Source organism: Heterocephalus glaber, unplaced genomic scaffold, assembly GCF_053883595.1.
Source record: "Heterocephalus glaber isolate CG9 unplaced genomic scaffold, H.glaber_assembly_v1.0 deba00001481, whole genome shotgun sequence".
Taxonomy (NCBI): domain Eukaryota; kingdom Metazoa; phylum Chordata; class Mammalia; order Rodentia; family Bathyergidae; genus Heterocephalus; species Heterocephalus glaber.
The window spans coordinates 47399043-47426678 of NW_028258317.1; the positions used below are offsets into that span (position 1 = coordinate 47399043).

General features: G+C 38.8%; 1 protein-coding gene across 2 annotated transcripts in view; it reads left to right on the forward strand.

Annotated features, from left to right (window-relative positions):
• Positions 1–27636, forward strand: part of Glis3 (GLIS family zinc finger 3) — a 466502-nt gene that overhangs the window by 433712 nt on the left and 5154 nt on the right. For both annotated transcript variants that reach the window (XM_087184003.1, XM_004838230.4), the window contains one exon: positions 3888–4063. In XM_087184003.1, coding sequence (XP_087040129.1) covers positions 3888–4063 — 176 coding nt within the window. The remainder of the gene's footprint in view (positions 1–3887; positions 4064–27636) is intronic.

Genomic DNA, 27636 nt, shown 5'->3' on the forward strand with positions numbered 1-27636 from the left:
GGTAAGCCATTGCTCATGCTAAGGTTACACAAACTTCACCAAGCGAGTGGAAATGCTTGACTCAGTTCCCTGATTTGCTTTGGTGTGATGTTTCTGGTAAGCAGTGGGGTTTTTTTCTCTCCTGGTCTGTTATATGCCTATTTACATAGCAGTTGTCTATTTCAAGGCCCTGAAAAAAAGTCTTTCAGAAGAGGCTAGCAGGCTGTGTGGATAAAGTCTCAGAAATGTCCTCTGCATATCTGCAGTGTGGAGTGGGGCTGGGCTTAGAAGTGATTTCAGAAGCTCTTTCTTCTGGCTCTTGTACACACTGTAGCTCAGAATGAAATAAGAGTGCTATCACCTTGGCCTGAGGTAGCTGGAGAACAAGATACTCCGTAAGAGAAAAATGGTAAATAACTGTAGTTTATCCTTGGCACTGCAATTTTTGTTTATTTATTTTAGCATCAAGAAAATTGATTCAACTTAATTTGATTTTTTTAAAAAACTTATTCAACTTTTTTGGAGGGTAGAATATTTAAAGCATGTTCATTTTGATACCTAAGATTGACACTACAGAGCCACCAGGAATGTAGCTCAGTGGCACTGCCCCTGCCTGGCAAGTGCAAGGTCCTGAGTTCAATCCTAGGTACCCCCCCCCAAAAAAAAAGATTGACACGACAGATACAGAGTTGGAAAGTAAGTGCAGATACTTAAAATGGGGTTCTGAGCCCTTCCCCCCTTAATCATAATGAGAAGGGTTCATGTTGCTTAGTGAGCTTCTGCATGCTTTCTGTTAGCAATTTGTTTTGCACTGAGTGGCCTCAAACAACTTAGTTTATTGAGTTTATTTGGGTTTTTAAATCTTTTTTCTGGCATCTCTCTTGCTAGGAGTTGTCAGTGATTGTTTCTAGATCCTCCCAGGAGCCTTTCTGTTAGCAGTAAGACTCTGTGTCACCTTTAGCATTCCTCTTCTGTCCCCCACCTCTGATTTTTATTTACTGTTTCTGCTCTTACCATGAGCAGAAATAAGTAACCAAGTCTCTAAAAGTTAAATTAATAGAGAGGTTGTGGGATATTTTTCAATAAAATACTACACAGTATTTTTAGATGGTAACGAAATTGATTCTAACTGCTGTGCTTGAAAATCAATTCTATTTGTGTACACACGTCTTATCCTGGACTTTTTAGTGATGAATTCTTATTTATTTCCATGTTCCTAGCAATGTGTAGATGACTGTGAGCATTTCTTTTCACATTTCATTTCTCTATAGATGTAAAAATTAAAATTTTTGTATTCTTTCCTTTCCAAATCAAAGCCTATTTTATGTGTACATTTTATTTTACTTAGAATAATTTATATGTAAATTAACAATACTTTATTTGAGGTGACAAATTATGCCTTCAAATTATGTGAAATCTGTATCATATAATCTCATTTATTTGAATACCAGAAAATTAGTGAAAAGCAACATGTAAGTTGGTGGAAAGCATGATATTTTTTCCCCTGAGTATGAGACAGCAGTGCTAAAATCTTGATATGTGCCTACCACATTGTTTTCCTTTATTAAGTGTCATTATTATATTGAGTAATATTTGTTAGCCAAGGAAGTATGGCCAGAGTTTGGAACTTGTGTGAATGGTGAAAAAAGACTAATTTATAATGAGCACATAATTATAGAGTATATATCTATTCTAAGATTTTATAATTCTGAGAATCTTTGCCTTCTTTCTCTTTGTCCACCTTTTCTACTCTTGGCTAATGGAATCCCTATTTATGAGTCAGATTTATTGTGCTGTGGGAATGGGGATTGTAAAACAAAATTGTCCTCTTCCATCAAATGAATTGTATCAGAGTCCTGCCTTCTAAATACTTCCAATTTATGGGTCCTTATGTCTCCTCGCCCTTTCAGTCCTTAGCAGGAAGAAGACAGAGATACTGGAAGAAAAGACCAGAAAACTATCTAGAGCATGCTGCATCTTTTATTCTCAAATGATAAAATAAGGATCTCACTCCTTTTCCCAAATTAAAAAACCAAACAAAACTGAGACAGCAAAGATGCCAATGTGATGGTGACTAGGTTGCCATGCTATCTGTCCTCCCTTTCTCTCCCTTTCTCTGTCTCTGGAGACCGTTAAAGGTCTAAGCGATTTCAGGATTGGGTGACAGTGTAGACTCCTTCAACCCTTAAAGGCCACAATTCCACAATTCCTCATTCCTCCCCCACAACTCAGAGGAACTTGTGAGACACATTAAGGACATGTTTCCCCAGAAAATCACCTCCATATGAGGAATCCTGGCATGTGTGTTTTACTGGATGTTTTCAGGGCAGTGTCAGGATTCGTTTTCCATGTTTTCTCTCAGGGCCATTTGGCACATGTTTTCAAGACAATTCTAATTAAGATGATATGCCTAGAAAAGTATATGTTTACCCAGTACCAGGCACTCAGTTACTATTCTCTTTCGGCACAGTGAAAATGAAAATAATGAATTAATAGGGATCCTCACACATCTGGTTTGCTTAAGCCTCCCCTGAGTTCTAGAGGTTAACGGACCCGAGATCTCCCTTGTTGCTTCTTACATCTGTGTTACACACCCATATCACACCTTGCATGGGAAACACAAAAGAACCTGGAATTTTTCCTACACTTTATTATAGCTGTGACACAAATGCACAAGCTCTGCCTTATTAGATAGTCTGGCTCAGAATGTTTGAAATTACTTTATAAACTTGCCTGGTTCATCTTCCCTTTTTATCATCTAGGGCTATATACAAAAGCCAAGCCAAGGGGATGTAGTTGTTCCTGTGAAATAAGTGATATAAACAGTTTCTGACGTATATGTGTTAGTGTAAAACAAATCCCAGTTTAATAGCTTCTTGAGAGAAGGGGACTAAACAATTCACTGCTCGTATAATTTTCCCCAAAATTATTTTGCCATTTCATTTCACTGCATCAACAGACTTTCTACTCCTTCCTCTGCAGTACTTGTGTTGGCCCACTATTGGTCTGGCAGATTGAGCATGGTTTTGTTTCTCTGCAGACATTGCCCAGCCTTGACATCGTTCTCACAAGTACACTTTCCCTTCAGTGTTAGAAAAAGTACACTGTCCCTTTAAATCTAGTAAGTCAGATCCTGCCATTTCTCCCTTACAAGCAGAAGACCAGTGTGCAGGCATCTGGGGTTTTTTTTCCCAGGTTATTTGGCAGTTCGGCCTTGTTTAAACACCATCAGACACCCCCCAACAGAAAGCAATAGTCTTGTGATTGGCACATGGTCCCTCAAAAGATACCCTGCACTGTGTTCCTGCTGCCCTCTCAGGAATGTTCTTTGCCAAGCAGGGAACCCATGCAGTCTTCTTGGGTTCTGGGTTTCAAGCTACACTTGTCCTTTGAGGTCTAAGTTAATTTATAATTGGCAAAAAAAAAAATGTATTGTTTAAAAAGGATAGGATTAGAAAGGGTCATAATAAGGACTTGTAACACTTCTTGGAGCTCAGATATGTCTTACAAAATAAAATGTTTATGAGCTAAGTGTAAATGATTCAGAAACATACGGATCAAATTTCCCCTAAATTGCTAACGGATTTCAAAATTAGCAGAAATGGGGCCTAGCAAAATATGTGTTTTGAATTTCACCAAACCCAGAGTATTTGAAATGCATTTTAAGGAGCCTGACATAACCAAAATGTGTCTAGGTTTTCCTTTGTTGTTGTCTTTTATTCCCTCAATATCTCAATTCAGAACTCAGCAGTTAAAAGAAACAAAGAAGGATCCTGAAATATTTTTTAAAGGTCCTCTTGTTGCACTCATATAGAGCCAGAATGAGGCGTTAAAATCGGCTCTGGAGCATTGTCTTTGCCCCTGCTTGTTTATGCCTCTCATGTTGCCTTTTATTATTGTTTTTTCAGGTTTGTTCCTTCTGCTCCTTCTCCTCACCACATCAGCCCCCAGAGAGTTCCTGCTCCTTCGTCCATACTGCAGAGAACGCAGCCTCCTCACAGCCAGCAGCCATCAGGTCCACACCTGAAGTCTTATCAGCCAGAGACAAACTCTTCTTTTCAGCCAAATGGAATCCACGTCCATGGTGAGCAGGGAACTCGAAGCCCCTTGGGTTTCAAACAATGGTGCTGTTGATTTTAATCAAGTGTCTTTGTTATTACCAGTTGTAGGTGTCAGTTGTTATACATCCTACTTTTAAGCTTTTAGAATTTCCCTTTAAAATTTCACACTTAATAGACATGAAATCCTGTAGTATTTTCCTGGCTTTGGCCCTTTGACTTAGAAACATCCTCGCTGGTCAGCTCCAGGTCATGATCAGATCGTGGACCTGGTGCTCTGACACCTCAAGGATAGACCTCAGCAACACGGTCCCATTCCTAAACAATCAACAACCCATGTGACAGACCACTGGAGTTCTTGTGTCCACGTGTGCCTCCTACCCTGGGTCTTTGTCCCCATTCTCATAAGCCAGATCCTGTCATTATTCAAGGCTGAGATGAAATGTTACCCCCTCCCTGAAGCTGTCCCTGGTCCCACAGCCAGTGTCTTCTCTTCTCACTCTGAACTCTGTTTACATCTCAACCTGTATTTTGCTCTGTGTACTTTGTCATTTATCTGTGAATAAATGTATCTTCCGTATTAGTGGATACAGTTCCTTCTGAGATCAGAATTCTCTTAGGGAACTTAACACAGTTCTTCACATACCGTAGCAAAGATGCAGATTCTTGTTAGGTACATAGAGGAAGAAAAGGAGATAACGAACTATAAGAAATCACAATAGTTTTTAAAATGTGCCTATCTTGTTTTTAATAAGCAACATTCTTGGAGAACTAAGACTGTCTTGCTTCTTTTCTTTACTTAAACTAATTCAGGTACATATCATACTAGAATTCCACAGGAAGTTGAAATGCCAAGTCCTACAGACTCAAACTATGAAAGCCTTTTGCTTCCTGGGGTGGTTGAATCTTCTGTACAAGCAGAAGGGCTACGGTCTACTTAGACTGAGCATTTCAGCTCCTTCTGAAAAATACGGCTTCTCTATCTGCCTCTTGCCAATTCCTGAATTCTCTATGAGTTATTATTTGAAATTAATGAGTGGTGTTTAGTGTTGATAATTTCCCAAGATGGCAAAATTAAGCAATATTGCAGAGCTAGACTTGGATAAGAGACTGAAAGGAGAGGCCTGAGCAGCAAAGAGGAGACAATGTAAATACAGTGGCTGCCTTTAGGAAATTTGAGAAAGCACTGGAAAGCCAGGAAGGACCACTAGCTCTGGCTCAAAGTTTGTCCATCTCCCCCAGTCCCCACCTATCTGTTGTAGCTATACAAAGCCCCTGCTCCCCAACAAAACTTAGACTTCTACCACTCTTCAGACTTACGGAAATTTTTATCATCTTCTGTTTATACATTTCTTCTCAAGCTTTGGTTATGTTCTTACTCAACCAAGATCTTGAGTGCGCATTGTACACAAGGCAAGGTATGTGTGAGGGAAATAAGTAGAGCCCCTTTCCTTCTGCAGCCGCCACCCCGCCCCCCAACCAATCTCAGGGATCGTGTCTAGTGTGGAGGAGATGCAGGCCCCTGGGCTGAAGCCCCTGAACCCCTCTGGGCAGGAGGTGAACAGCATAAGTATGAGATCTGCAGAGTGCAGAGCACAGAATAGGTCACTGACTCTAGGACACACTTTTGTACCTTTACATTTTAACATGGCACATCTCATAGTCAGTGGCGTCATATAATTGGTAGTGAATTATTTCTGATGTTATATAGAATAATGGAGCATTTCACAGTCATGATGTCATAGTTCCAATGAAATCCAGTATAATCTACTTTAATTATAACGGTGAAATAAATTTTTAAAAATGTAAGTGTTAACTTACATGTTGAAAAAACTTGGAAAGAAATTTGCTAAGATATTAATAGCTTTGTATCAGGGTGGTGGGATAATGGGTGACTTTTTTCTTCTTTATTTTTTCTCTTTCTAAAAACTTTTTTTGAAGGAAATTTTGGAATTAGACCAATTCAAATGCAAATACTAGTCAACTCTGAACTCGGTGACTGGACAAATTGTCTAGGCTCAGTTTGTAGTGGGAGAAACGTCATCTACCTTGTTTAAGGGTTGTTACGAAAATTTGGTAAGAACCACCCACCTAGTGCAGAGTAGGAGCTTATTTAATTTAATTCTCTTCCTTGTACTTGCTTCCTTTTCTTTATTAGACTCTTTGAGAACTGGGATCTTGTTTGTATGTTGCCCCAGGACATCCATAATACTTGGTGCAAAGTACACATTTGATAACTTATTTCCCAAATAAATAATGGTCACTTTCTCATTCAACAAATGAATAATGAAACAGGAGGACAGAGAAAATGGGATCTGCCTTATCATTTGGGCAAAATACTCTTTTTTTCTACCTTTTTTCCTTTTTAGTTAAATAATGAATATGTTGTCAAGTTGAAGTTGTTGAGACTTTTTTTAAACTTTTAACTTTTTTTAATAGGTAAAAATTCTCAAGGCAAGCAAGAAACTGCTAACATCAGCCTTAAGTTAGATTCAGGATAGTTAGGCAAATTAGGAAATTATGACTTTCTCCGGGAAGATGGGCAAGTAGTTCTGTGATGAACTTGTAAAGAGAATGTTCACTGGGTAAGGGGTAGGGAAAGATGCAGCCTTACTCTCTTTACAAGCGTTTTTCTGAAATGTTTCTGTGGAACTTTCTAGACACAAGCATTTCTTTAGAAAAAGGACAAGGTTCACTATTTTTCAAGTGAGTGTTACAGGGCTAGGGGTTAGGGAGATCTTGTTAACGAATTATGCTAACTGGCTGTGTCTTGTTTTCCTTTTGTTGGATAGGTTTGCTGCATGGAGTTCCACAGCATCCCAGTGTCCAGAAAGTCCATTCCCTATAAAACTTGAATTTTAAATCCTAAACAGTGTTAGGGTTTATAATGTGATAGCTGCAGTGAGTGTTTGTTCTCTGTTTCAAAACATCCATGGTTTAATAAGCAGCCTCAGCCCATCTCCTCTGTCCTCCCTGCAGCAGGTAGAGGTCAGGGAGAAATGTCATCACTGTATTTTTAGAGATGGGAACTGAGAAATGTAAGAATATGAAATGTATAGATAGTGCTACCTGTTTGAAGTACACAGGCACCTTTAACTAGTGGTCCACATTTCCAAGCCACATTTTTAATGTATTTCTAAGTTGAAGGCACGCTGCAATAAATATGTACTTCTGTATTTCCATAGGGAAGGGTGGATGCCTCTCGGTAGATGGTGATCCATTACATAGAGCCATAGAAGGTTAGAATGCAGAGAGGCTTTGGTCTTGCTGATGAGAGACAAAATGAAGTCCACTGAGTTTTTGAGTCACATGATACTGAGCTTAGACATCCTGTGCTATAGGTATATTTTCATTACGTTTTGTTAAAAAAAAATACTTGAAAGTATTACAGCATTTTTTCCAAGTTTTCTCACCTCCATTTTATTGATTCTGCATCTGCTTCTTCCATTTATATCACCTTCATTAGTAAAATGGATAAGATGTCCTTTCTTTTTAATGTTTGAATATATTTATGTGTCTCTATTTGGATGCTATCTCTAAGGCAACTTCTTAGTTCATTTTAGTCCTTTATTTTAAATGTAAGACATAAGGGTACTCTTTCCAATCATGTAAGCTTGTTCCTTGGTCTTTTCTTTGCTAAAACAATTTTCTTGCCTAGGCAAGCTTCAGAATTTTGCCTGGATTAGTCACCCGAGAGTTGACATTTGTACATTTTGTTATGGTACCAGTTAATTTCTTTTTAAATGCCCTGTTCACTCCAGGTTGTTCAGATGCCGTGAAATTCCTAGAACAGCATTTTCACTCTCTTCCTGCTTTGGGGCCCATCAAGGGGAGGCCAAATGCCGTTCCACAAATGTTGATTGGTCACCTTCTATATGCCAGGCAAACATGAAAATCATTTAATCAGTGCACCACAGTACATGCAACACTAGAAGGCGTAACGGGCCCCTGGTGTATTCAGAGGAAGGTGGCAGAGAAAGGTATGTAGAGGTGACTAGAGTTTTGAAGTAGTGCACCGGGCAGGGGAAAAGCAGTCCAGGCAGGGGCAGAGCAGAGGCATGGGTAACAGCACAGATGAGTGAGTGCATGCAAAGAGGAGAACCCAGGGGAGGTTGAAGACTTTCACTGGAGAGAGAGGATGATGGAACCAGCAAGGCAAGCTCACAAAGGGATTCTGTGCCAGGCACAGTGCGATGCTATCCACAGAGGTCAGCCTGGTATTTTATGAAAGTCAAAGAGAGCCCTGTAGAGAGAATGGAAGGATAACAGCAGAAAAATTAAGCTCTGTTACCATTATATTGGGCTGTATGTGTAAACACCCAAACAAATGAATTAAAGAGTTCCATTCACTCAGATGCAACTAGTAAATCAGAGGATGATATCAGAATAATATGGAATTGTGTTTATAAACACAAAGGTATTTTTTTGGCAAGGAGACCTGGAATAGCAAGAGAAGTAGAAAATTTAAAAATCTTCAGCTTAGCTGCTACAGAGGCAGGAGCCCTTCAGCTCTGTTTTAATAAGATGTGAAATAGGCACAAACTAGAGAGCTCCCTCTGGAAAGAGATGCACACCCAGCCTTGCATGGTCCTCAGCTCACGGCAGCTCACACTCCCTCCCTCCTTTGAGCTGGGCTGTCTTACACCAGTTGTCTCAGTACCTTCAAGCCAACATTTCCAATCTATTGTTTTGTGCATTTTTAATGATCACCCAAGACCTACAGCTGCACTGAACTGGCTGCCCTAGCTGCCAAAATTCCCTCTTGAATATTTTGTTGCTGTTGTAGTTAAAAAGTTGCATAGATTTTTGAGTGGTCTCTTTCAATCCTAATTTCCCAAAGACCATGTTACTGTAAAAATTTGTGCAAAGCATAAGACTTTCCAGAATTTTTTTACTGTGTTGTAGCAGCAGCACCTATGTACAGGTTTACTCTTCTTGCATGACAAGTCTAACGGAACCAGAGCAACCCCACTGAGTTAACAGTGTCTAGGCCTCCTGCCATCTTCTGTCTTGTTGTTTAATGGGGAGCTTCATCCTCCTGGTCACAACATGAATGCTGAGATTGTACACAGCTAGTCTTAGTTTTAGGCAGAGAGGAGAGTAAAGGGCAAATGACAAGTGGACCCCAGGCTTAATCACATGACCACTCTCAGATGCAAGAGAGATTGGTAGATGGATACATTAGTGTGTCACCTTGCTTAACAAAACTGAAGCTCTGTTAATGATGCAGTGTGGATAGGCACACTACAAGTCTGCCACATACTGTCTGATGTAGTTTTCTAATCCTGTAAAATGGGACCACTGCTACCTATCTGATCTATTGTGAGAGTTCTGCCCTATTTTATGCCCCTCTCCTCCTTTCTCTTGGGTTTCTGCTGCTGCTTGCTTTTATTTTCACTCCTCTGAAATTTCCAGTTGCTAACACAAAGATTTCCATCATCCATGGTCCAGTTCTTAGATTTCATTAGGAAAACACCATGAGGCAACCTCCTTAGCCCAGGCTGTTTGATATCAGTGCAGCAGCAGTGGAAAGTGGGAACCTTCTCCGTGGGTCGCAGCTCCTGTGGTTTTTAAGCTGTCTTTCTCATGATTTAAAGCATGCCCTGCCTGTGGGCCCCAAAGAAGCAGGCCAGTCAGCCCCCAGACAATGGTGGCATTTTCCCACCTCAGTATGGAGCTGTAAGCTTGTCAACTCAATTCAAATTGACTGCATTGGGAAACAAAGGGTTTCCAGCCACCAACAGGCCTCTCTCTAAGAACAAAAGACATTGTTAATGGCTTGTCCTACTGGAGAAGCAAAGCATCCTTCAAACTATAGAAATCACAGAGCATTGATATTGAAATGGAAATGAGGTGGCAGGTATGAGTTTAACTAACTTCTTCCTTCTTAGCTGTTTGCTCATGGTGATTGTGGATTGGAAGAGCCATTTGGTTTATTGCCATGACTGATCTCATTGCTGGGGATTTATAATGTTAAACCTTTAAAGGTTATTTTTTAAAGGCAACTTTTAAAGACAATAAACAAATTTTTCCACAGGAAGTTTAGTCACAACTGCATATGTGAGGTTACAAAATACTTAAAGCTCTTAAGCCTAGAAGTTGTGTTGCTTAGAACTTGAGCGTGTCACAATTCCTTGAAATCTCTGGAAGACATATATAATTGATGTAAATCAGCAGTGTCATAGACTTCACTAAGAAAGTTGTGACATGTGTACAAAAAAATGAGCCAGTGAGTGTACTTCATGCTACTTGGATGTTATCAGCAGCAGTCATAATCAAGAATAACTCTCAGTATCAGCTCTGATTTTATTAATGCCTATATAGTACTAGAGATTGATGATTAGATTCAGAGAAACCCTTAATTACTCTCATATACTTAATTACTACAAAATTACCCCAAGAACAGTTTTACATAAGTAGTACTTGATAAATTCTGACAGTGTGCTAATTCTAAAAAACAAAAGTTAAATATAGGTGTGTATGTGGGTTACAGGAAGCATTTTAACATGCTGGGTTTCCTGAGTTTCAGATGGTCATGTTAACCAGAGACCCATTTGAATGATTGGTTATGGAACTGACTGCACTGTGAGTTATCTCCATGTGTAATCTGAACATTGAAGCGTCTGAACTCAGAAGTGTGTGGCCACATGCACACGTGTGCACACACACACACATACACACAGATGAAACCCACTAGATTAATATGCCATGGTTCATCAATAAGGATAGTAAGATGATTAAATCAACTAGCAATTGATAAATCATGTTTCCTCAGATCAAGGAGTGTAACCTCACATCGTGCTTTGCACACAGTAACTGCTTAATAAATGCTTGCTAATGACATATGCATGAAGAGAGAGAAGAGAAGGTAGGAAAAGGACATTTGGTCATGGCTTCTTAGACAGATTGGTGGGGGTCAACCATTAACAAAATTGGGCCCTACAGTCAAGTTCTGAGAGTCTCTCTTTGCTCTAATCACACCCTGCCTATTCCTTGACTCCCTCGTTCGGTTCCCAGTATTGACCAGTTGCCTGAGACCTCACTCTAAAGGCAATAGAATGACCTAATGATTCACTTACAATTGAAGATACATTTAATATAGGGGCCCTTCTCCATGAGTATTTGCATTTTAAGAGGCTACCCGAGATTGGCTGGTGCTGAGTATCCAGTAGAGAAATTGTGGGTAGTAGCCAACCTATAGACGTGGTTATTTTGAAACATTCCCTGTGCCCATAGATACAAGTCCCTTGCTTCAAAAGCATTTTTAGTTTTCAAAACATTTACACCCATTAGGTTACATAATGGATTCCCATTCAGATCTGCCATCTGCCCACCTCCAAAGTCCGTTTCTGTTCCATTCTGTTTCCCTCACTTGGTCACCTTGGACACATCACAGCCTCTTCTGGTAATCTCTCTTCTGAGATGTGACTAAAACGGGTTATAGAACATGTGCCATGTTTTTGCAAGCATGTTTGTGCTGGGAGAAACTTTGGAAGCGTGATTACTAAATCAACAAACCTGAGCTCCTCAGCTCTCATCGTAGTCTTCAACTACAGTTTGAAAATTCTTACTGACTCTTAAATTATAAAGGAAAAGTTTTACCTGCTCTTTTTTGTGAAGTTCATATAGAACATAAGTTCCCAGCCTTATTCTTGACCCTAGTTCCACTGCCCAAAGGCAGTGACTGTTTATAGAGATCTGTGAGCATTCTTTTACACCTTTTAAAATGCTCATAGAAGTGAAATCAATATTAATATATATACTTACATATACATGTGTGTATAAATCTGTGCTTTATTATAAAATGACCTCATCATCTGTATTTTGCTTAATGACTTCTTTCATTAACTTTGCAAAATATATGCCTTTGTTTTCCGTGTCAACATACGTGGCTGTACTCCTTTTTTCCTTAATTTTATAATTTTCACACGACTATGTCGCCATCTTTTAAAAATCATTCCCCTATCAATGGCTCTTTTTTTCATTTTCTTCTTCTAACACTATGTTCAATGTCCTTGTGTATGTGTACATACACAAACACACATGTGTATCTCTGCATACTTTCTCAGGAAATATTGCTGAAGAGAAATGGCTGGATTAAGAGGTATGCACGTTTTGAAGTTGGACAGGTGCTGCCCCATGTATCTTTACAGAGGCTGTACTGACTTAGACTCCCACCAGCAGCACACTGGTATGTCCTCATCCTCACACTACGTGAAATTTTAATTGTTACCTATTTGCACAGCCAAGGTTAGTAATTTAATTTTTCCTTTAGTTAGTAATGTGACTGAACATCTTTTCATATTTTCATTTAACCCTAAAGGAAGTTATAATAATAACAGGGATTGAATGACAGGAACTATGACTTAGGTTTTTGCGTTACTTATTAAGTAGTCCACCTGCTCATTCCCCCTGCTGGTTAAATTGTGTCACTGGGAGCATAGCAGTTTGTTTTCATAATTGGAACTTTAAAATGTATAGAAGAAAAGGAAATTTCCAGAAAAATCTCCCTTTCATTGACAATTGTGACTCCTCTGTCCCTTAAAAAGAAATCTATGAATAAAAATTTAATGAACATTATAGATTTAGTTCTTTTTCATTCTTTTGAGGAAGTAATGATATTTTTCAAAAGCAAATATTCTGTCTTACTCCTGAAACTCATGAAGTTTGGCCTCTAGTGAATAGAATCTTTAAAATCAATTACATATTTTTCTTATACCTTTATTTTAGAGGCTTGTTGAATTCTTCAGGGCTGAAGATAGCAACATGAATCTAGTAATTCTCATATTTGTAGCCTTTGTAAATATGATGAACACTTGATGGTGTTGCTTTACTTAAACAACTGTCAGTGTTCTTTGTATTGTAGGAGTTTACCTCCTTAACCAGACTATTCTGACTAAACCTTCCATTCCATTCTTTTGCAAAGTTTTTGAGAACTAGACCTTATAAGAGGCAAGTTTGTTGAAGTAAAAACATTTAGGCATTTTTCTAAATCATTTAAGCATAACCACCAAGTCTTCCCTTTCTACATTCCTTCACCAAACCCAACCTCATATCACACATCCCAAAGCAAGTTCTCAGATTTCCTTGTTATTATGGCAGAATTATTTAGGGAATCTGAATGGTCCAGTAGTTACCGAAGATCTTTGCATCTGCGATCTGGGCTGATACAGCGTTTTTATCAACACCAATGATGTCAGTGATGTTACCTACATTTATATTACAATATCTTCTATAAATTGCTCTTATTGATGTAAGTTTATCAGGGCCTGGCAGCTATGTAGAAACCACTCAATAAAACCCTCATTATAATCTTATAAAGACAGAAGGAAATACATTGTCAACCCTATTTATAGATAGAGAATAACTGAGTAAGTTGTGTGATGTTGAAATAGTTTCCTAAAGGAACACAAGGTGTTCTGTGGATGAATTTAGTTGCTCAGTTCTCCTTCCTGCTATTTTTTTCTGACTTCAAGTTCAGTGGCCTTTCTGGCGTCCAACAGAAAAAGATGACTCACGTAGCAGCAAAACCCTCCAGATCACCTGGACAGAATACATCGTATTTTCATCACCTTCATTGTTCTCCCTCCACCTAAAAAAAATTCAGTGAGGGCCGGGGATTTAGCTCAGTGGTTCTGCCACCTGCCTTGCAAGCGCAAGGACTGGAGTTCGATCCCCGGTACCAAAAAAAAAATTTTAAAATTCAGTAATGGAAAGAAAAGTTACATTTCCTCAACTTTGGATAAACTATAGTATATAAGGTTCATAGTTCAGAATCCTTGAACTCAATTGTGATCCTTCTCACCATTAATATTTTCACCAAGTGCTCTTAAGTGCAGTTCATTCATTCATTCATTCATTTATTCATGTATTCATTCTCAGATATTCAATTCCTGCTAAGTGCCAGGTCCTGTTTTGGCTGGTAAAGCTACATAAATGGAGAAAACAAACAAAAGTTCCTTGCCTATTCTGAGCATATATTTATCTAAATAGTGTGCAGTATTAGTTAGTAGGTATGTTTCTTGGCAAGAAGAACCTCTGAACTCAGCAGTCAGACATATTCCTCATGGTCCATGGAATCATGTCATCTAATCATGTCATGTGCCTTATAGCACTTCACACATTTTGAGATACTTCATACGTTCCTAAAAATCAAGAGTTCGGTGTGCAATGGAATAAGACTAAGCAGCAAAGGAAGGACCTTGTGGATTAGATGTGTTCATCAAGGTGGTACCACCAGTGGCATTGGGAAAAAGTGATTATTACCAAGAAGGGTAGAACAAAGATGGCAGATCATAAAATAGATCCTCAGATTAGTAGTCAGCATCCACAAAACAAGATAAAAAGGCAAGTTTTCTGACGGCCACTTGGAAGGAGGTAACAGGAAACCTGAGATCCAGGAACATGTATCAAGTTTCACAAATGCAATATCCACTCTCCTATCTCAAAACCCACAAATATGGGTTTCTGTAATCTTTTACCTCAAGCTCAGATTTAATTTCAACATAATGTTCTAGGCAGTAGGTTTTGGGGAAGCCTATAAGTATGTAGTAGAGATTTAACTATAAGGCAGAGGTTCAGGGGGAAAAATAATTTAAGTCATTAGATTACTGGCAAGAATGAGATGAGGCCCACTGTTAGAGTGCCGGAAAATTGTATAATCACAGAGTTGGATTCAGTAAAGCAAGAAGTCACCTAGTTAGTAGAGTGGATGTAATGTGGGAGGTTGATCATAGCTAGACAATAGAAATCTAGGCCACACGATCTGTATGGGGCCAACAATGAGAGAAACCAAGACTTCAGAGTTACTCAAATGAGGTCATGTGATTTCACCTTGACCAAGAATTTATGTATGAGAGAAAGGCATTTGGGAGGAGGGGCAAGCCAGTCATCATGACCCATATCTCCAAGAGTGTAATTCAAGTCACTTTAGAAGAGTCATTGTCATTCTGTCTTCAAGGGTCCCAAAGTCTAGCAGAAAGGGCTGGGGAAGAAATGCCCACTGAAAGAGCTCCCTTTGTCCATTTCAGATGGAATCGGAGCCCTTCTGTTTTTTTCCATTGGGATTTCATTTGAAAAAGTTTCAGGTGTTTGTAAATCATCTCACAATGTTTTTAGATCCTCTTAAGCTTTGGTGTAACAAATAATCTTGTTAAACACACCAAATTCTGGACCCTTCATTCCAGAGCTTCTGGTTCAGTCAGACTTCCTGAGACACCAGGAAAGTCTAACAAATCTGGGAGAATGGAGTTGATGCTGGTAGTACCCACCTTACTAAGAATCTCTTGCTAGACCCCAAGTATAGGAATCTGTGCTCACCATAGTTACCCAATTCGCCATAATCCAAAGGAAGTAATTTACCTGTGAATACTGTCCAGGTTCCTTTTCCTTTTCTTTCCTCCTGAAGTACCTCAAATCTTCCACAATCTGAGAGCATAGAAAACTAAGATGGCCCTCATGGAAAGACAAGGATGGATAATTAAATTTTGGGGTTTTTTATACTTTACTTTTCTTTAGGTCCAAGCACTCCTGAGTCAGAAGGTTGGTTGTAGACCTTATGGAATGGAACCTGATAAAATCATAAGCACATGTACCTTAAACTCAGAGAAAGTAGGATGATAAATAACACTGGGTTCATAATAAAGCAATGTGAGCTAGGATTTCTAGTGAGTTTCACTGCTGACAAAATATTTTCTTATTTATTATTTCCCATGGTCCTTACCCAGATAGGTAGGTGTCCCATCCATTAAACAGCAGGTGTCCCATCCATTAAAAAATGCCAAGCTCATTCTCATCAGCTATGACCAGTATGGAATGTTAGCATCACAGCACTATCAGATATAGAAAGTCCAAGTGCTCTACCCTTCTTGCCCTTCAATTCCAGCCTCACTTACACCCAGGATTTCTGAATGGGTATAATAACCGGGTGATAGAGTGTGGGCCCAGCTCATGCACATCTGGTCAGTGAATCCTTTCCATTGGTTCTCTATGCTTCTTCTTCGTACTTTGAAGCTTCTGCTTCCACCTGAGTATTATTATTCTCTTTTCTGACCAAGGAATCATATGCTATTTTGGTTTAAATCTATAATATCTAAGAGTCTCTTGTGTTCAAAGTAAGGCTTTTGGGAGGTGACTGGACTGTGAAATGCTGTACTAATCAGTTGATGAGTCCATAGTTGAATGTGCTGTTAGAAGGTGGAGCCTGGGTGGAGGCAAGGTCACTGAGGTATGTCCTTAAAGGATATATTGTCCCTGGCTCTTTCCTCTCTCCCTGCTTCCTGGTTGTCTCAGATTGAGCAGCTTTCCTCCACCAGGCCCTTCTGCTATGCCAATTTTGCCTTGAGCCAGCTGACCGTGAGACCCTCTAAAAGGGTAGACTAATTAAACTTCTCCTCCGTTATGTTGCAGCTGTCAGGTATTTTGTCCTAGTGATGGGAAAATGATAATACAGAGAGACTGTGGTTTCCTCAAGACCACACAGCCAGTATGTATCAAAGCTGGTATTGGGATCCATCTCAGACTCCTCAATCTTCTGGGTTTTAAGAGTCTCTATTTTATGTAATTTCCAAATGTGCATTCTCACCATCAGGATTCACTGAACCATTTTACTCTTAACTGTATATATCTGCACATGGCAATTACTGAGACACATTGCAATTAGTTTACTTTGGCAGCTTATCATTCTGGGGATTTGGAAACCATAGGCCATCCACACACTAAGGTTTTGGGTGGTTTGGGGATTTTTAAATGAAAATTGATTACATATTTTAACCAAGGGTGTTTTACACATGCTTTCCTTCTCACTATGCTTTTTCCAGTTTCCTTATTGTCCCTTTCAGTAGCAAGCTCTGCCCACTCCCATCCCCTTATTTGAACTCTTTGTAGATATCAGTAGCGCCTCTCCACCCTCCTCTCTGGAAATAAGTAAGAGCAGGGGAGCTGCCGTGGAGACACAAATGGAGAAGCACCTGGAGTGTTTAGAGCACATTTCCCCGTGGCCTGCAAGTGGCAGCTGGAGCTACAGAGGGAATCGGTTCCACCAGCTGCGATTGGGTGCGCTTTTCCAACAAGAGTCCTCATGCTATAGTCCATCTGACCAAGGGCAAAGGGACTAGGCAGTTGCTCCAAAGATCAACGTTTATATCACGGTCATAGGCTTCCCTCAGTAGAAATGTGCCCAATTGGAATTTTAAGGGTTAATATTTCCATTATTTTCCTCTTTCTTAGTAGAGTTGCTTAAATGTCAGTCGTAAATAGCTCCAGTGCTTTGCAAGCTGGTTCAGTTCTCAACATGAAGAAAAATCTGTCTTCCTAACACAGCCTGTGAGCTGTTGCTGGAGCTCCCCATTTATAGACTGTGTATTAAAGTGGAGTGGCAGTTTCTCTTCCTCCTCTGGGAAGGAAGCTTAGTCAAACTGTAGCTCAGAAGAAGACCTGGATGATGTTATGGCCCAGATGAGGAGCAAAGGCAAAAATGACAACCAAAATGTGGATATTTCACTACTAGGGGTGCATTGTTTTACACTTAAGGGGTGGTGGGTTATGTAAGGAAAATTGCTTAAGAACCGCCGGTGCTTTTTCACAGAACCTCTAAACCTTTCTGAGCTAATTTCTTTGTAGTAGAACTGCTCCTCTTTACTGCGGACTACTAAGGTGCCAGGGAATGCATTAAATGCTTTTATAAACAATGTCATACATAGTTTCCACAACATTATAAAATAAGTATTATTTTCACAGAAAGTGAGGCTCATGAAGGAAAAGAATTTATCTGAAGATATGAATTTGGTTAACAGATCATCTGGGAATCCAGTTTAGATCCAAATTGTTCATGTAATGGATAGAAATAAAATACTAGCTAAAAAGGAAAAGTGGCCTAGGAAATTCCTGAAATGTCTGTTCCTTCTCATGAGGGTTTTGAGCATTTTTCAGTGATTAGACAATTTGATCAACTTTACTAATTAATTCAATACTTTTCACCCTAAAAAAGTACTTTCTAAAATGTACACCCAGTCTGAGTAACTTTGCCTATAATTTGGCAACAAAGTGTCTCAATAAAAATACTAAGATTTTTTACATTCACCTGGGCCATGAGCTTCAACCCCAGAAGTTTTCATGAACTACATCAGCAACAGACCAAGGCTTGAATCCTGGTTCTGAATTGTAGCAGCTATGAGGATTTGGAGAAGTTATTATAACTTCTGTTTCCTTGTCCATAAGCTGGGGACAATACTGCTTAACTAAAAAGGTATTGTAAAGATTAAGGTTCTCTTTGTAAATCTTAGGACAATGTGTGTCACAGAGCAAATAAATATTAGATCCTCTTTTCCTTCCTTAGAACAGAATTCTGAGTGCTGGTGACACACTGACCAAAATTTGCCCAAAAAATGCCTGTGCAAGGGAGATTTTGACTTGTGATAGGTGATTATATGGTTGCTGTTTTAGTTCTGCTGACCATTTTAGAAAGGGTAATTCCAAAATTAATTCAGAATATCTGGATATTTAGAAATATTAAAATGGTTGGACTCTCCACTTGTATTTGCATGATATCATAGAAATAAAATTTCCATTATAATGACAAGGCTTTCAGTAGTTCCCTGCTTCCATCTCTTTGTCTGTAAAATGGGAATATTGGTTTGAATTACCTACTGCCAAGAAAGAATCATCAGATGGCTACCTAAAAAGGACTCTGTAAGGTGTCCTAAGACTATGGCACCATGTGTTTAGTGCCTTAATACCGTGGGCCTTTCTCTGAGCAAAATTGGAATGCACAGAGTCAGGCTGAGAAGGCTCCAAAGACTATCCTCATGGCCTTTAGGAACTCGCCCAGGGACTATGTTTTCTCCCTTTGTTTCTCATTGGCTTCTATATTGGATTCCAAAAGGTATTCGAGGTAGGCAGGTCACAGGACCCCAGAAAGTAAGGGCATCCGCAGATAGGCATAGAAATGAAAGGACCCAAGGACTATGGGGACATTTGTCTCCTTTCTCTTTCTCTGTCCCTCTCCTCCCAATCAAAATTTGAATATTCAGAGACTGCCCTAGTGTGGTGGAATGAAGTGATTCAGACTCTGATTAGTGATTGTGAGCTTTCCCAGAGGCAGGGAGTGTTTGAACCCGTGGGAAGGAGTTATTTGACCCAAGTAAACTTCCCTCCTCCAGAGTAATGGGAGGCATATTTTAAGCAGGAATCCTTCTTACACTTGGCTGTTACCCTTGTCCCCTGCTTTTCCTTGCCTGCTCAATTCACCTGGAAGCAAAATTCCTTGGATTCAGAAACCCTCCTCTGCTCTACCCTCTGACTCTGGCTTGTAATGCTTCAGTGAAACCAAACAGTCTTCATAGCAAGAGCAAGATGTGGAAATGTGTTGGCCAGGGCTTCCAGTCTCTTTCAAGTATGGTGATTTATATAGAGAAAAAAGATACCAGTAAAATCCTATCTTTTACCTTGTAATTAAAATAACCAAAATTTCCTGTCATTCATTCATTTAACTAGTATTTATTGAGTGGTTACTATATGCCAGGTGCTATGTTGAGTGCTATGGAAGTGATACTAAACAAACTGGACAAGTCTCCACCTTCATGGAACATACATTTTAGCGAGGAAAGTATACAATAGAGAGAGATAATGTACAGGCATGTATGACATCCATTTTTAATAGACTTTATTTTTAATAAGAGGAATTTTAGGTTCACAGCAAAATTCTGTGGAAGATAGGGGGTTTTCCCATATAACACCTTTTTCTGTTCCCTTTCTTGGTTTATAAGAGGTATTGGAGTACCTGTCAAAGCACAGCAGTCAAAGATCACCAGAGAGTAGAGGAATCTATATAGAGCCATAAAATGTTGGAGAAGTCTTCCAAAAAGCCAAGGAGAATAGAGTCTCCTTAATATGTCCCTGTCTCTGGAGCTCTGATTTGACCCTGCCCACTCATTGCTTGGGTCATCCACATCACAACACATAGGATAATCATATGACTAAGGCCAAAACTCTACATTACTGAAAATGACCCACAAATTATAGCCTTCGTAGAAAAATAGCTGTAAAACTTAAAAATATGTATCCTGCCTTCTACTTGGGTAGCAAACAACTGTACCACCAAGAAACCAAGAGTCTCCCAACAGTGTGTCTGCCACGGATATCTGCTTGTTCTACTCAGGCATGAACTGTTTAGCAACATGATAGGAATTCCTCTCTTCCAGGGCTGTTCCTCCCAGTTACATATACCTGCCATTACAAAAAGGCAACCGTGGAAAAAACTTCTTTGTTATTGTCTTAGTTACTTTTCTCATTGCAGAGACAAAATACCCAACACCCAAAGTTAAAATGGGAAAGGTTTATTTTAGCTCACAATTTGTAGAGGCTTCAATCCTTAATAGGCTGGCTCCAAGGCAGGATGGCACATGGCAGAGGAAGAAACAGTTTATGGCAGACCAAAGGTAGCAAAGCAACAAGGGATTTTAACAGCATTTTTCTGCCCTTTTTATCTTATCCAGACTACTGGGATTAGGGAGGTGCCAAACCAATCAGTGGACTGATTTGGTAACCATGCATCCTTAATCCCATCACACACTGTAGATCTCAGCCACCTCTGGAAAAGCCCTATGACTGAATGAGGCTTTGGGAAAACATCTAGACACAAACCATAACAGTTATGTTCCATTCTTCCTGTCTTCAATGCATTATGAGGAAGAGAATTCCATCTCTATCTTTTTAACAAAATTTTCCTTGTATTATCATATGTATTAAGATATTACATTATTCAGTTTCTCATTTACATGTTTATTGTGTTTTCTTCCATTAAAGTATAACCCCTAAGAAGGCACAGAATGTGTTTTATTCTTTACTGTGTCCCCAGCACTTAAGCAGATACTTAGCAAAATGGTTTTCAAGTGCATAAAAGCATAGAAATTTAAATACGTGTGTTATTAGAAGACTAGGAAAAGAAAAATGAAAGGTACTATTTAAAGGGTATGAAATAATGTGTCAGGAACACACTCAGCCCTTTACATTGGATGATCTCTTTCAATCCTCTTCTATTTTTGTGGTTGCCTTATGATTAGACACTGTTAACACACCAATTTTATAAAAATACAAAAACAGTGGCAGGCATACACATCAGTCGGCATTTCTTCTGAAAAGTCCAAAGAAGAGTTGACTCCTGAGATTTGGGTAGTAGTTGAAAAACTATGGTACTTGGCCTGGACCCCTGAATTGATACAATCCAGATGACACTGGAGTTGGAGCTTTTCCCATGTGAAGCTATCAAGGGATCTTAGGGAGCAAGTGTTCTCACCTGTGCTTCTGAGGCGCCTCACAGTAGACACTTCCAACCCTGATTAGGCCAAACCTTTGTGAAGGAGGTAGTTCTGCGACTTTCTTGATGTCTAGAGGTAGGGTGCTCATGCTGAGTTGTACTCATGATCAGTGCTAAACCTTCTGCGGGGAAGGGCACCAGTCTCAGTTCAGTTCAGTTCAGGGTGTTGTCCACACAGAACTTCTCCTGGCACCCAGAATCTGTGTGTTCTCCCATAAAGGAGAAGAAGAATTTTGTTTGGCAAGCTGTCTGCTACATAAACAAACTTACTAAGTACTCATCGTGATGTAGCAATTTCACTATCAGGGAGCTGATGGCACTAACCTCCATCCACATGTGGACAGAGCTGGGAGAGCCTTCTCCATTGGCACTTCACTCCACCATCACATGGCACCAAAAATGGAGACCTACCTGTGACACTGTCACTTCTGGTGCGCTTAGTGAGTTAAGCCCACGATCTAAAGTACAGAATATGGGTAACACATTTTTTCCTGCTGCTGATGCTTCCAGAATAATCCAGAAGATTGAAATGCCCTGGCAGCTTAGCCTAAAACAATACACAACTTCTTGAGTGGTGGGAGTTGAGTGACCATTATTTACTTATTGATATATTTATATTCTGGCTCCTTCCACAAAGACTGAAGTGGTAAATTTGTAAGGAATAGCTAGATGTAATAGTCTCTAGTATATTTGCTATCTTGAAGTTCCAGAATTTAAAAATCATCTACCAAGCCTTTATTTCAACTCAGTGGATCATGTATTTTTCTTTCAGGAATTTAAACAGCAACATTCCTGAAACTAGTTCTACTAAATCTGGGAATTTAGATTGCCTTAGTTACACTCTCTCAGACAATGGCCAGGAGCCTTGTATAGCTTTTAAATTTGAACAAATTAAAATTAAATAACATGTAAAAATCAATTCTGCAGATTCTGTAGTCACACTAGTCATGTTTAAAGTGCTTGATAACCACATGTAGCTATTACTGTATTGGACAACACAGATAAAGAACATTTCCATCAAGGAAAATTCTGTTGGACAGCACTGCTAGAGATGACCTTTCTGGTATTCCTGTTTAGTCATGCAGTTCCTTTTTTCTATACCTTCCATTTCCTCTTGGGAAGGAAATCCACACCCAGCTTCATGGGCTGCTTTATTTTCATTAGCAGCAACAGCAACTGTAAACTCCCAGTCTTACCTATCATTACAGATACATCAGTGAGCTTATATGATGGAGAAAAGCTTTTTGAGAATGAATTGTGATAATATGTGAAGAAACTCATAGATAATATTAGGAAAGAAAACAGGGTAAAATACATAATACATTTGATTTTATAAAAAGGATACAAATATGTAATCCTATATTTTATCCAATAAATATAATTTCAGTTTTGAATGTCTGGCCATTTCTAAATCATGGAAATACAAGATAATTTTCCACTCTTTGTTTATATTAGCCTACATTTTCTAGTTGTTATAATTAGCTCCAAATATTTTTATAATTAGAACCCGTTTGTTTTTAGAAGGGGGAAGCTTCCCAAAATTGAGTATAGGAGGGATGATTCTCCTTGATCCTCAGGAACTGAAATTTATGTAGAATTCATTTATTTGCAAATTCCTTCCCTCTTTCATTCTTGGAAATAAAATAACTTCTAAAAGGGAAAAGGGGTAAATTTGTAATTTAACGTGACAGCTAATATTTATTGACAGCTTATTTCTATGTTCATTCTTATGCTATTAGTAAATGTATATGATCTTGATCCAACTATATTATGAACACTCAAGGACAAGGTATTATCATCCATTTCTTTGGTCTCTCCTGTAGTGCCCTAACCATCCCTCGAAAACGTTTTTACTGAAGAACTGAGGGACAGATTGGCTGACCTTGCTATTACTCTTAGGTTTTATGGCCATGAAATGTGTTAACATCTTGCCTCATTTTGCTTTGGGTCCGAGAAGTAGTGTTCTTTCCAAATTTGCTATATGAAATCCAGCCACTGGAATACAGGAGCCATTCTCAAAGAATGAGTTAGGCTTTCTCTAGGCTTGTGTGTGTGGCAAGATCCTAATGGAATGTCTTTTAAATTTCATTAGCTTTATGGGAATAGCACTGGGATGGGAAAATATGAAAACTCTTATTTGAGTGACCACAACCATCCACACTAGTGTATTTACCATCCTTATTAACTGGTTACATGGAAGGAGGGATTTAGTAAAGAAGATTTTCTTTTCTTGGGTTGGCTGTTAGAGTGATAAAACATGCTTGCGGGGCTATTCTGGTTTTAACAGTTTCTCACATCACCCAAGATACTCCAAAGGCAAGAATTATAGTTTACTTTGCCTTCCTTGCTGAGATGCAGACTGAGAGAAGGAACTCAGCATGTTGAGTTTGCTGTTTAGCATATTACCTATTTTCCCACATCACAAAGCTTTTAGACATAGAAATCACAACACCCAAACAGAGATTGGAATCGTATTACATTCCTGCTCCCTCTTAGAAACAAGGGAGAAGATAGGAAAGGGAGAATGAATTGGTTTTCTCAAAAGGCCAGCGAATGTCTCTTATCATTGTCTCAGAATGATCAATGTTCCTATTTGGGTAGTTGTGGGAGCTGGGTGAAAAATGTCTCCTCTTCTCAGAAGGATAATGTTACGCTGAGGAGTGCTACCAGGGACTTTATGGGTGAGAAATTTGAACAGAACTAGTGTAAGGCTGCACAGAGCAAATATCATCTATTTTACTCAGGGAGGAGGCGCATTACATTCTAATAGACCCACCATGATGGTTCATGTTGTTTTCCTCTTGATGAATATGCCATGTTTACATGAGTCTGACCACAGGTACCCAAAGTCAAGGTCAGTCCAAGGGACTCCCCAAACCACATAGGTCCAATTTCTGGCTCCTTCAAACCACCCAGATTTGTGCTCTTTTGTGTCCCAATTAGAGTAAATGAAGAAATCAAAAGGTTTGTCAGTTAGTTCAGGATGCAGGAACCATGGACAAGAGGTACACAGCTCAGGTCTCCAAAAGGCCAAGAACGTTCCAGAATGTTTTGTTTTCTTGGAGTGTAATATGTTTTTTAAAAATACAGTGAAATTTTAATTTCATACTAGGGGTGTGCCACATGCCTGCTGCTGTGTCCATTCTTATGCTAGATTATTGTTGAAAGACCTACTTGTTGTTTTGAAATTTTTAATTTTGTTTATAAAGTTTACCTTATTTTTGAAAATTACACCATTAATGCCAAATAATTTTCCTTTTTACTTAGCAAATATATAATTATATTATTAAAATAAATAAATATTAGTTATATAATTAATATTACCAAATTCTATAATATGAAGCTGTTAACTCTTTTAATCTTCATAATAACGCAGTGAGATGTCATTACTACTGTTAGTCCCATTTTACAAATTAGTAAACTGAGACTCTAAGGTACTGAATAATTTGCCAGAACTATACAGTTGATATGTATGTACTAGGAATCTGAACCCAGGAAATCTGATTCCAGACTCCTCTCTTTGCACCACTAATAAAATTCATAAGAATATAAAAGCAATAAAAAAGTACTCAAAGACAATATAAATGTGGTTTTTTTCATTTTTAATCCTGTACATAAGTGTCACATAACAGATTCTAGCCTTTATATTCAATTTTTCGATACATGAAATATTTCATTTTCTTTCCTCTCTTTTTCTCTGCATTGTAAATTCCATCAGTATTACACAGTGCTCTGTGGGACATCTCTAACAATAGTAGGGCGACCAGCCATCCAGGTTTGCCAGGGACTTCGAGGGTTCCTGGGACACAGACTTTCAGAGCTAAGACTGAGGAAGTCTGGACAAAACAGGATGAGTTGGTCACCCCACACATTTCATCTGCCCACTCCACCAGGGGTGGACCCCCGACTTGTCTCCAGTTCACCTCTCTAGAACCACAGCATTCTTGTGCATGTCTCTTTCGCACTGTGTAAGCATTTCTCTGAGATGTGCCCCAGGCCCTGAGATCGCTGCCTCATGGCATCTGCATATACTTAACTTGACCCAGCACTGCCCTCGCCTACACTGCCACTGACAGTGTGAAGATCCTAGTGCCCACATCCTCATTCATCCCTGGTGTTTCCCAGCCTGCTGTCCCCCAGTTCAACAGTGATGTCTTGTTGTTTTAATTTACATTTCTCTGATTACTAATGGATTTGAGCATCTCTTGATAAGCCTTTGTCCTTTTAGTTTCCTATTTTGTAAATTGTCCCTATTCCCTGTCCTTTTCCAAACTGGAAAGGCTTCATTTTTCTTATTGATTTGTAAATCTTCTGTGTATATTCTAGATATTGATCAATATTTTAGATACTGGAAATACCTACCCCCAGTCTGTTGCCTGTCTATAAACGAATCTGTGGTGCCCCTTCACTGGCCAAAAATCCCCCCACTAGGTTACCAGTTGAAGTGTATCGTGTACATGTACCATTTCCCCACAATGAATGTACTGCTTGGACTGCAAACATGTACTAACAAAAACCCACATATTCTACAATATTTTTTAAATCTTATATTCAATTTTTGTAACTTGCTTTTTCAAAAAAATTGAAACTTAGAATGGTTTTTCCATGTTGTTAAATAGTCTTATAGATGTTGTAATGGCTGTTTTATGTTCCCATTATGTGTGTGTACTGCTCTTTCTCAAACCATTTTCTTAGGGTTGGCCATTTGGCCCTCTAGTTTCATGTTACAATCATTAGCTCTGTCATGACTGTCATATGCAGAATTATTTGTGTTGTTTAGAATATATGTTTAAGATACTTTCTCAGGAGTAAAATTCCAAACTCAGGAATATGAACTCCTTTAAGTGTACTTTAGATATAGGTTGTCAAATCCCAAAGAACTGGAAAAAAGAATACACTTTTCACAGTATCTACCACACTATAAAGAACTACCTTCACCGTTCGCATGGTAGCACTAAGAATGATGTATTAAAATTTTTTCTAATGTAATAGGTAGAATATGGCCTTTTATTGTTGTTTCATTTTTATTTCTTTGATAGCTTGAAAGTTAACAGTTCATTCATACTGGCTGATCGATTAGGAAAGTATTTATGAGTGGTATGTTTGGGTCCTTTGCCTATTGAGATCATGCAGAAGCTTTGGGGGAATCAAAAAGAGAACTGCTAAAGTTTTTCCATTCGCCGAGGTGTTTTCTTAGTACATACTGCTAACACGCCTTTAATCTTGCCCCAAACCTTGTGTGGGATTTTTTTCTGTTGATTCTATGTAAAGTGTACTGTTGTATATGTATAAAGGATGTTATTATTTTGTTTTCAACTGTGAGAGTTCTCTGTGCATAAATCTGCATTTGATCTCTCTTTTGGGTCGTAAGTTCCTAAAGGGCCACTTTGAGTCTTTAGAAGCAATTAAGCACACTTGTGGAACGAATCCTGGGTCATGTCCTCTATTAATCCTCTTGTTTTCTCCATCAAAAACAGAATAGTGAAATCAATAATAACTGACATTTTTGAAGCACTTTTAAAGCAGTGTAGATGGACTTCCTTATTCAGTGACTCACTTGTTCTTCACAGTAGCCCTAGACAGTGATGTTCACATTCCTCAGTTGGAGAAGCTACATTTCATTGTAACATCAGAAAGAAAGAGCTTTCTTTCCACCAAAGTGTAGAATTAAAAGTTCATTATTTTATTTTTAAAATTACATTATGCTCCAGAAAAACAATCTGTTGATTTAAAGTTATGAAGCATGGAGAAAGAAGGAAAAGGTAAAGAATTAAGGAAATTTTGGAAGATCATATAAAAGGACCACATAGGCCACCAAGGAAAACTTCAATGAATCAAAAATAATTGAAGGGAATAGATGAAATCAGATTATCAAAAACTTGATGGTTCTTTTCAAGTACTAAAAAATATTTTATCATTTTTCATTATTTACTTACAGTTTTCCCATTTACTACAAAAATCAACAATGTAGTATATCCAACTGTAGATACTGTACCACCTATTTAAAATAAAAAAGAAGATATGTGTTTGAATGTATCTGTTGTAAAGACCGATGAATAGGTAGATACATCTGTACTGTTTTATGATTTAAATGGCCCTTACTTAAGAGCACTCTGCAGGGCTTTTTCCCCCTTAATGTAAAAACAGAAAAGAACGTTGAAGAAAGGAATTGAAGATGTATTCAAACCCCGGTGGTAGTGCCTGGGGTGGGAAGGTCAGGCCTTCAGTGTGTAGGACCCTTTGGAGAATCCAGTGAAGGTTAAAGCCCTTTGCTTTAGGTACTGG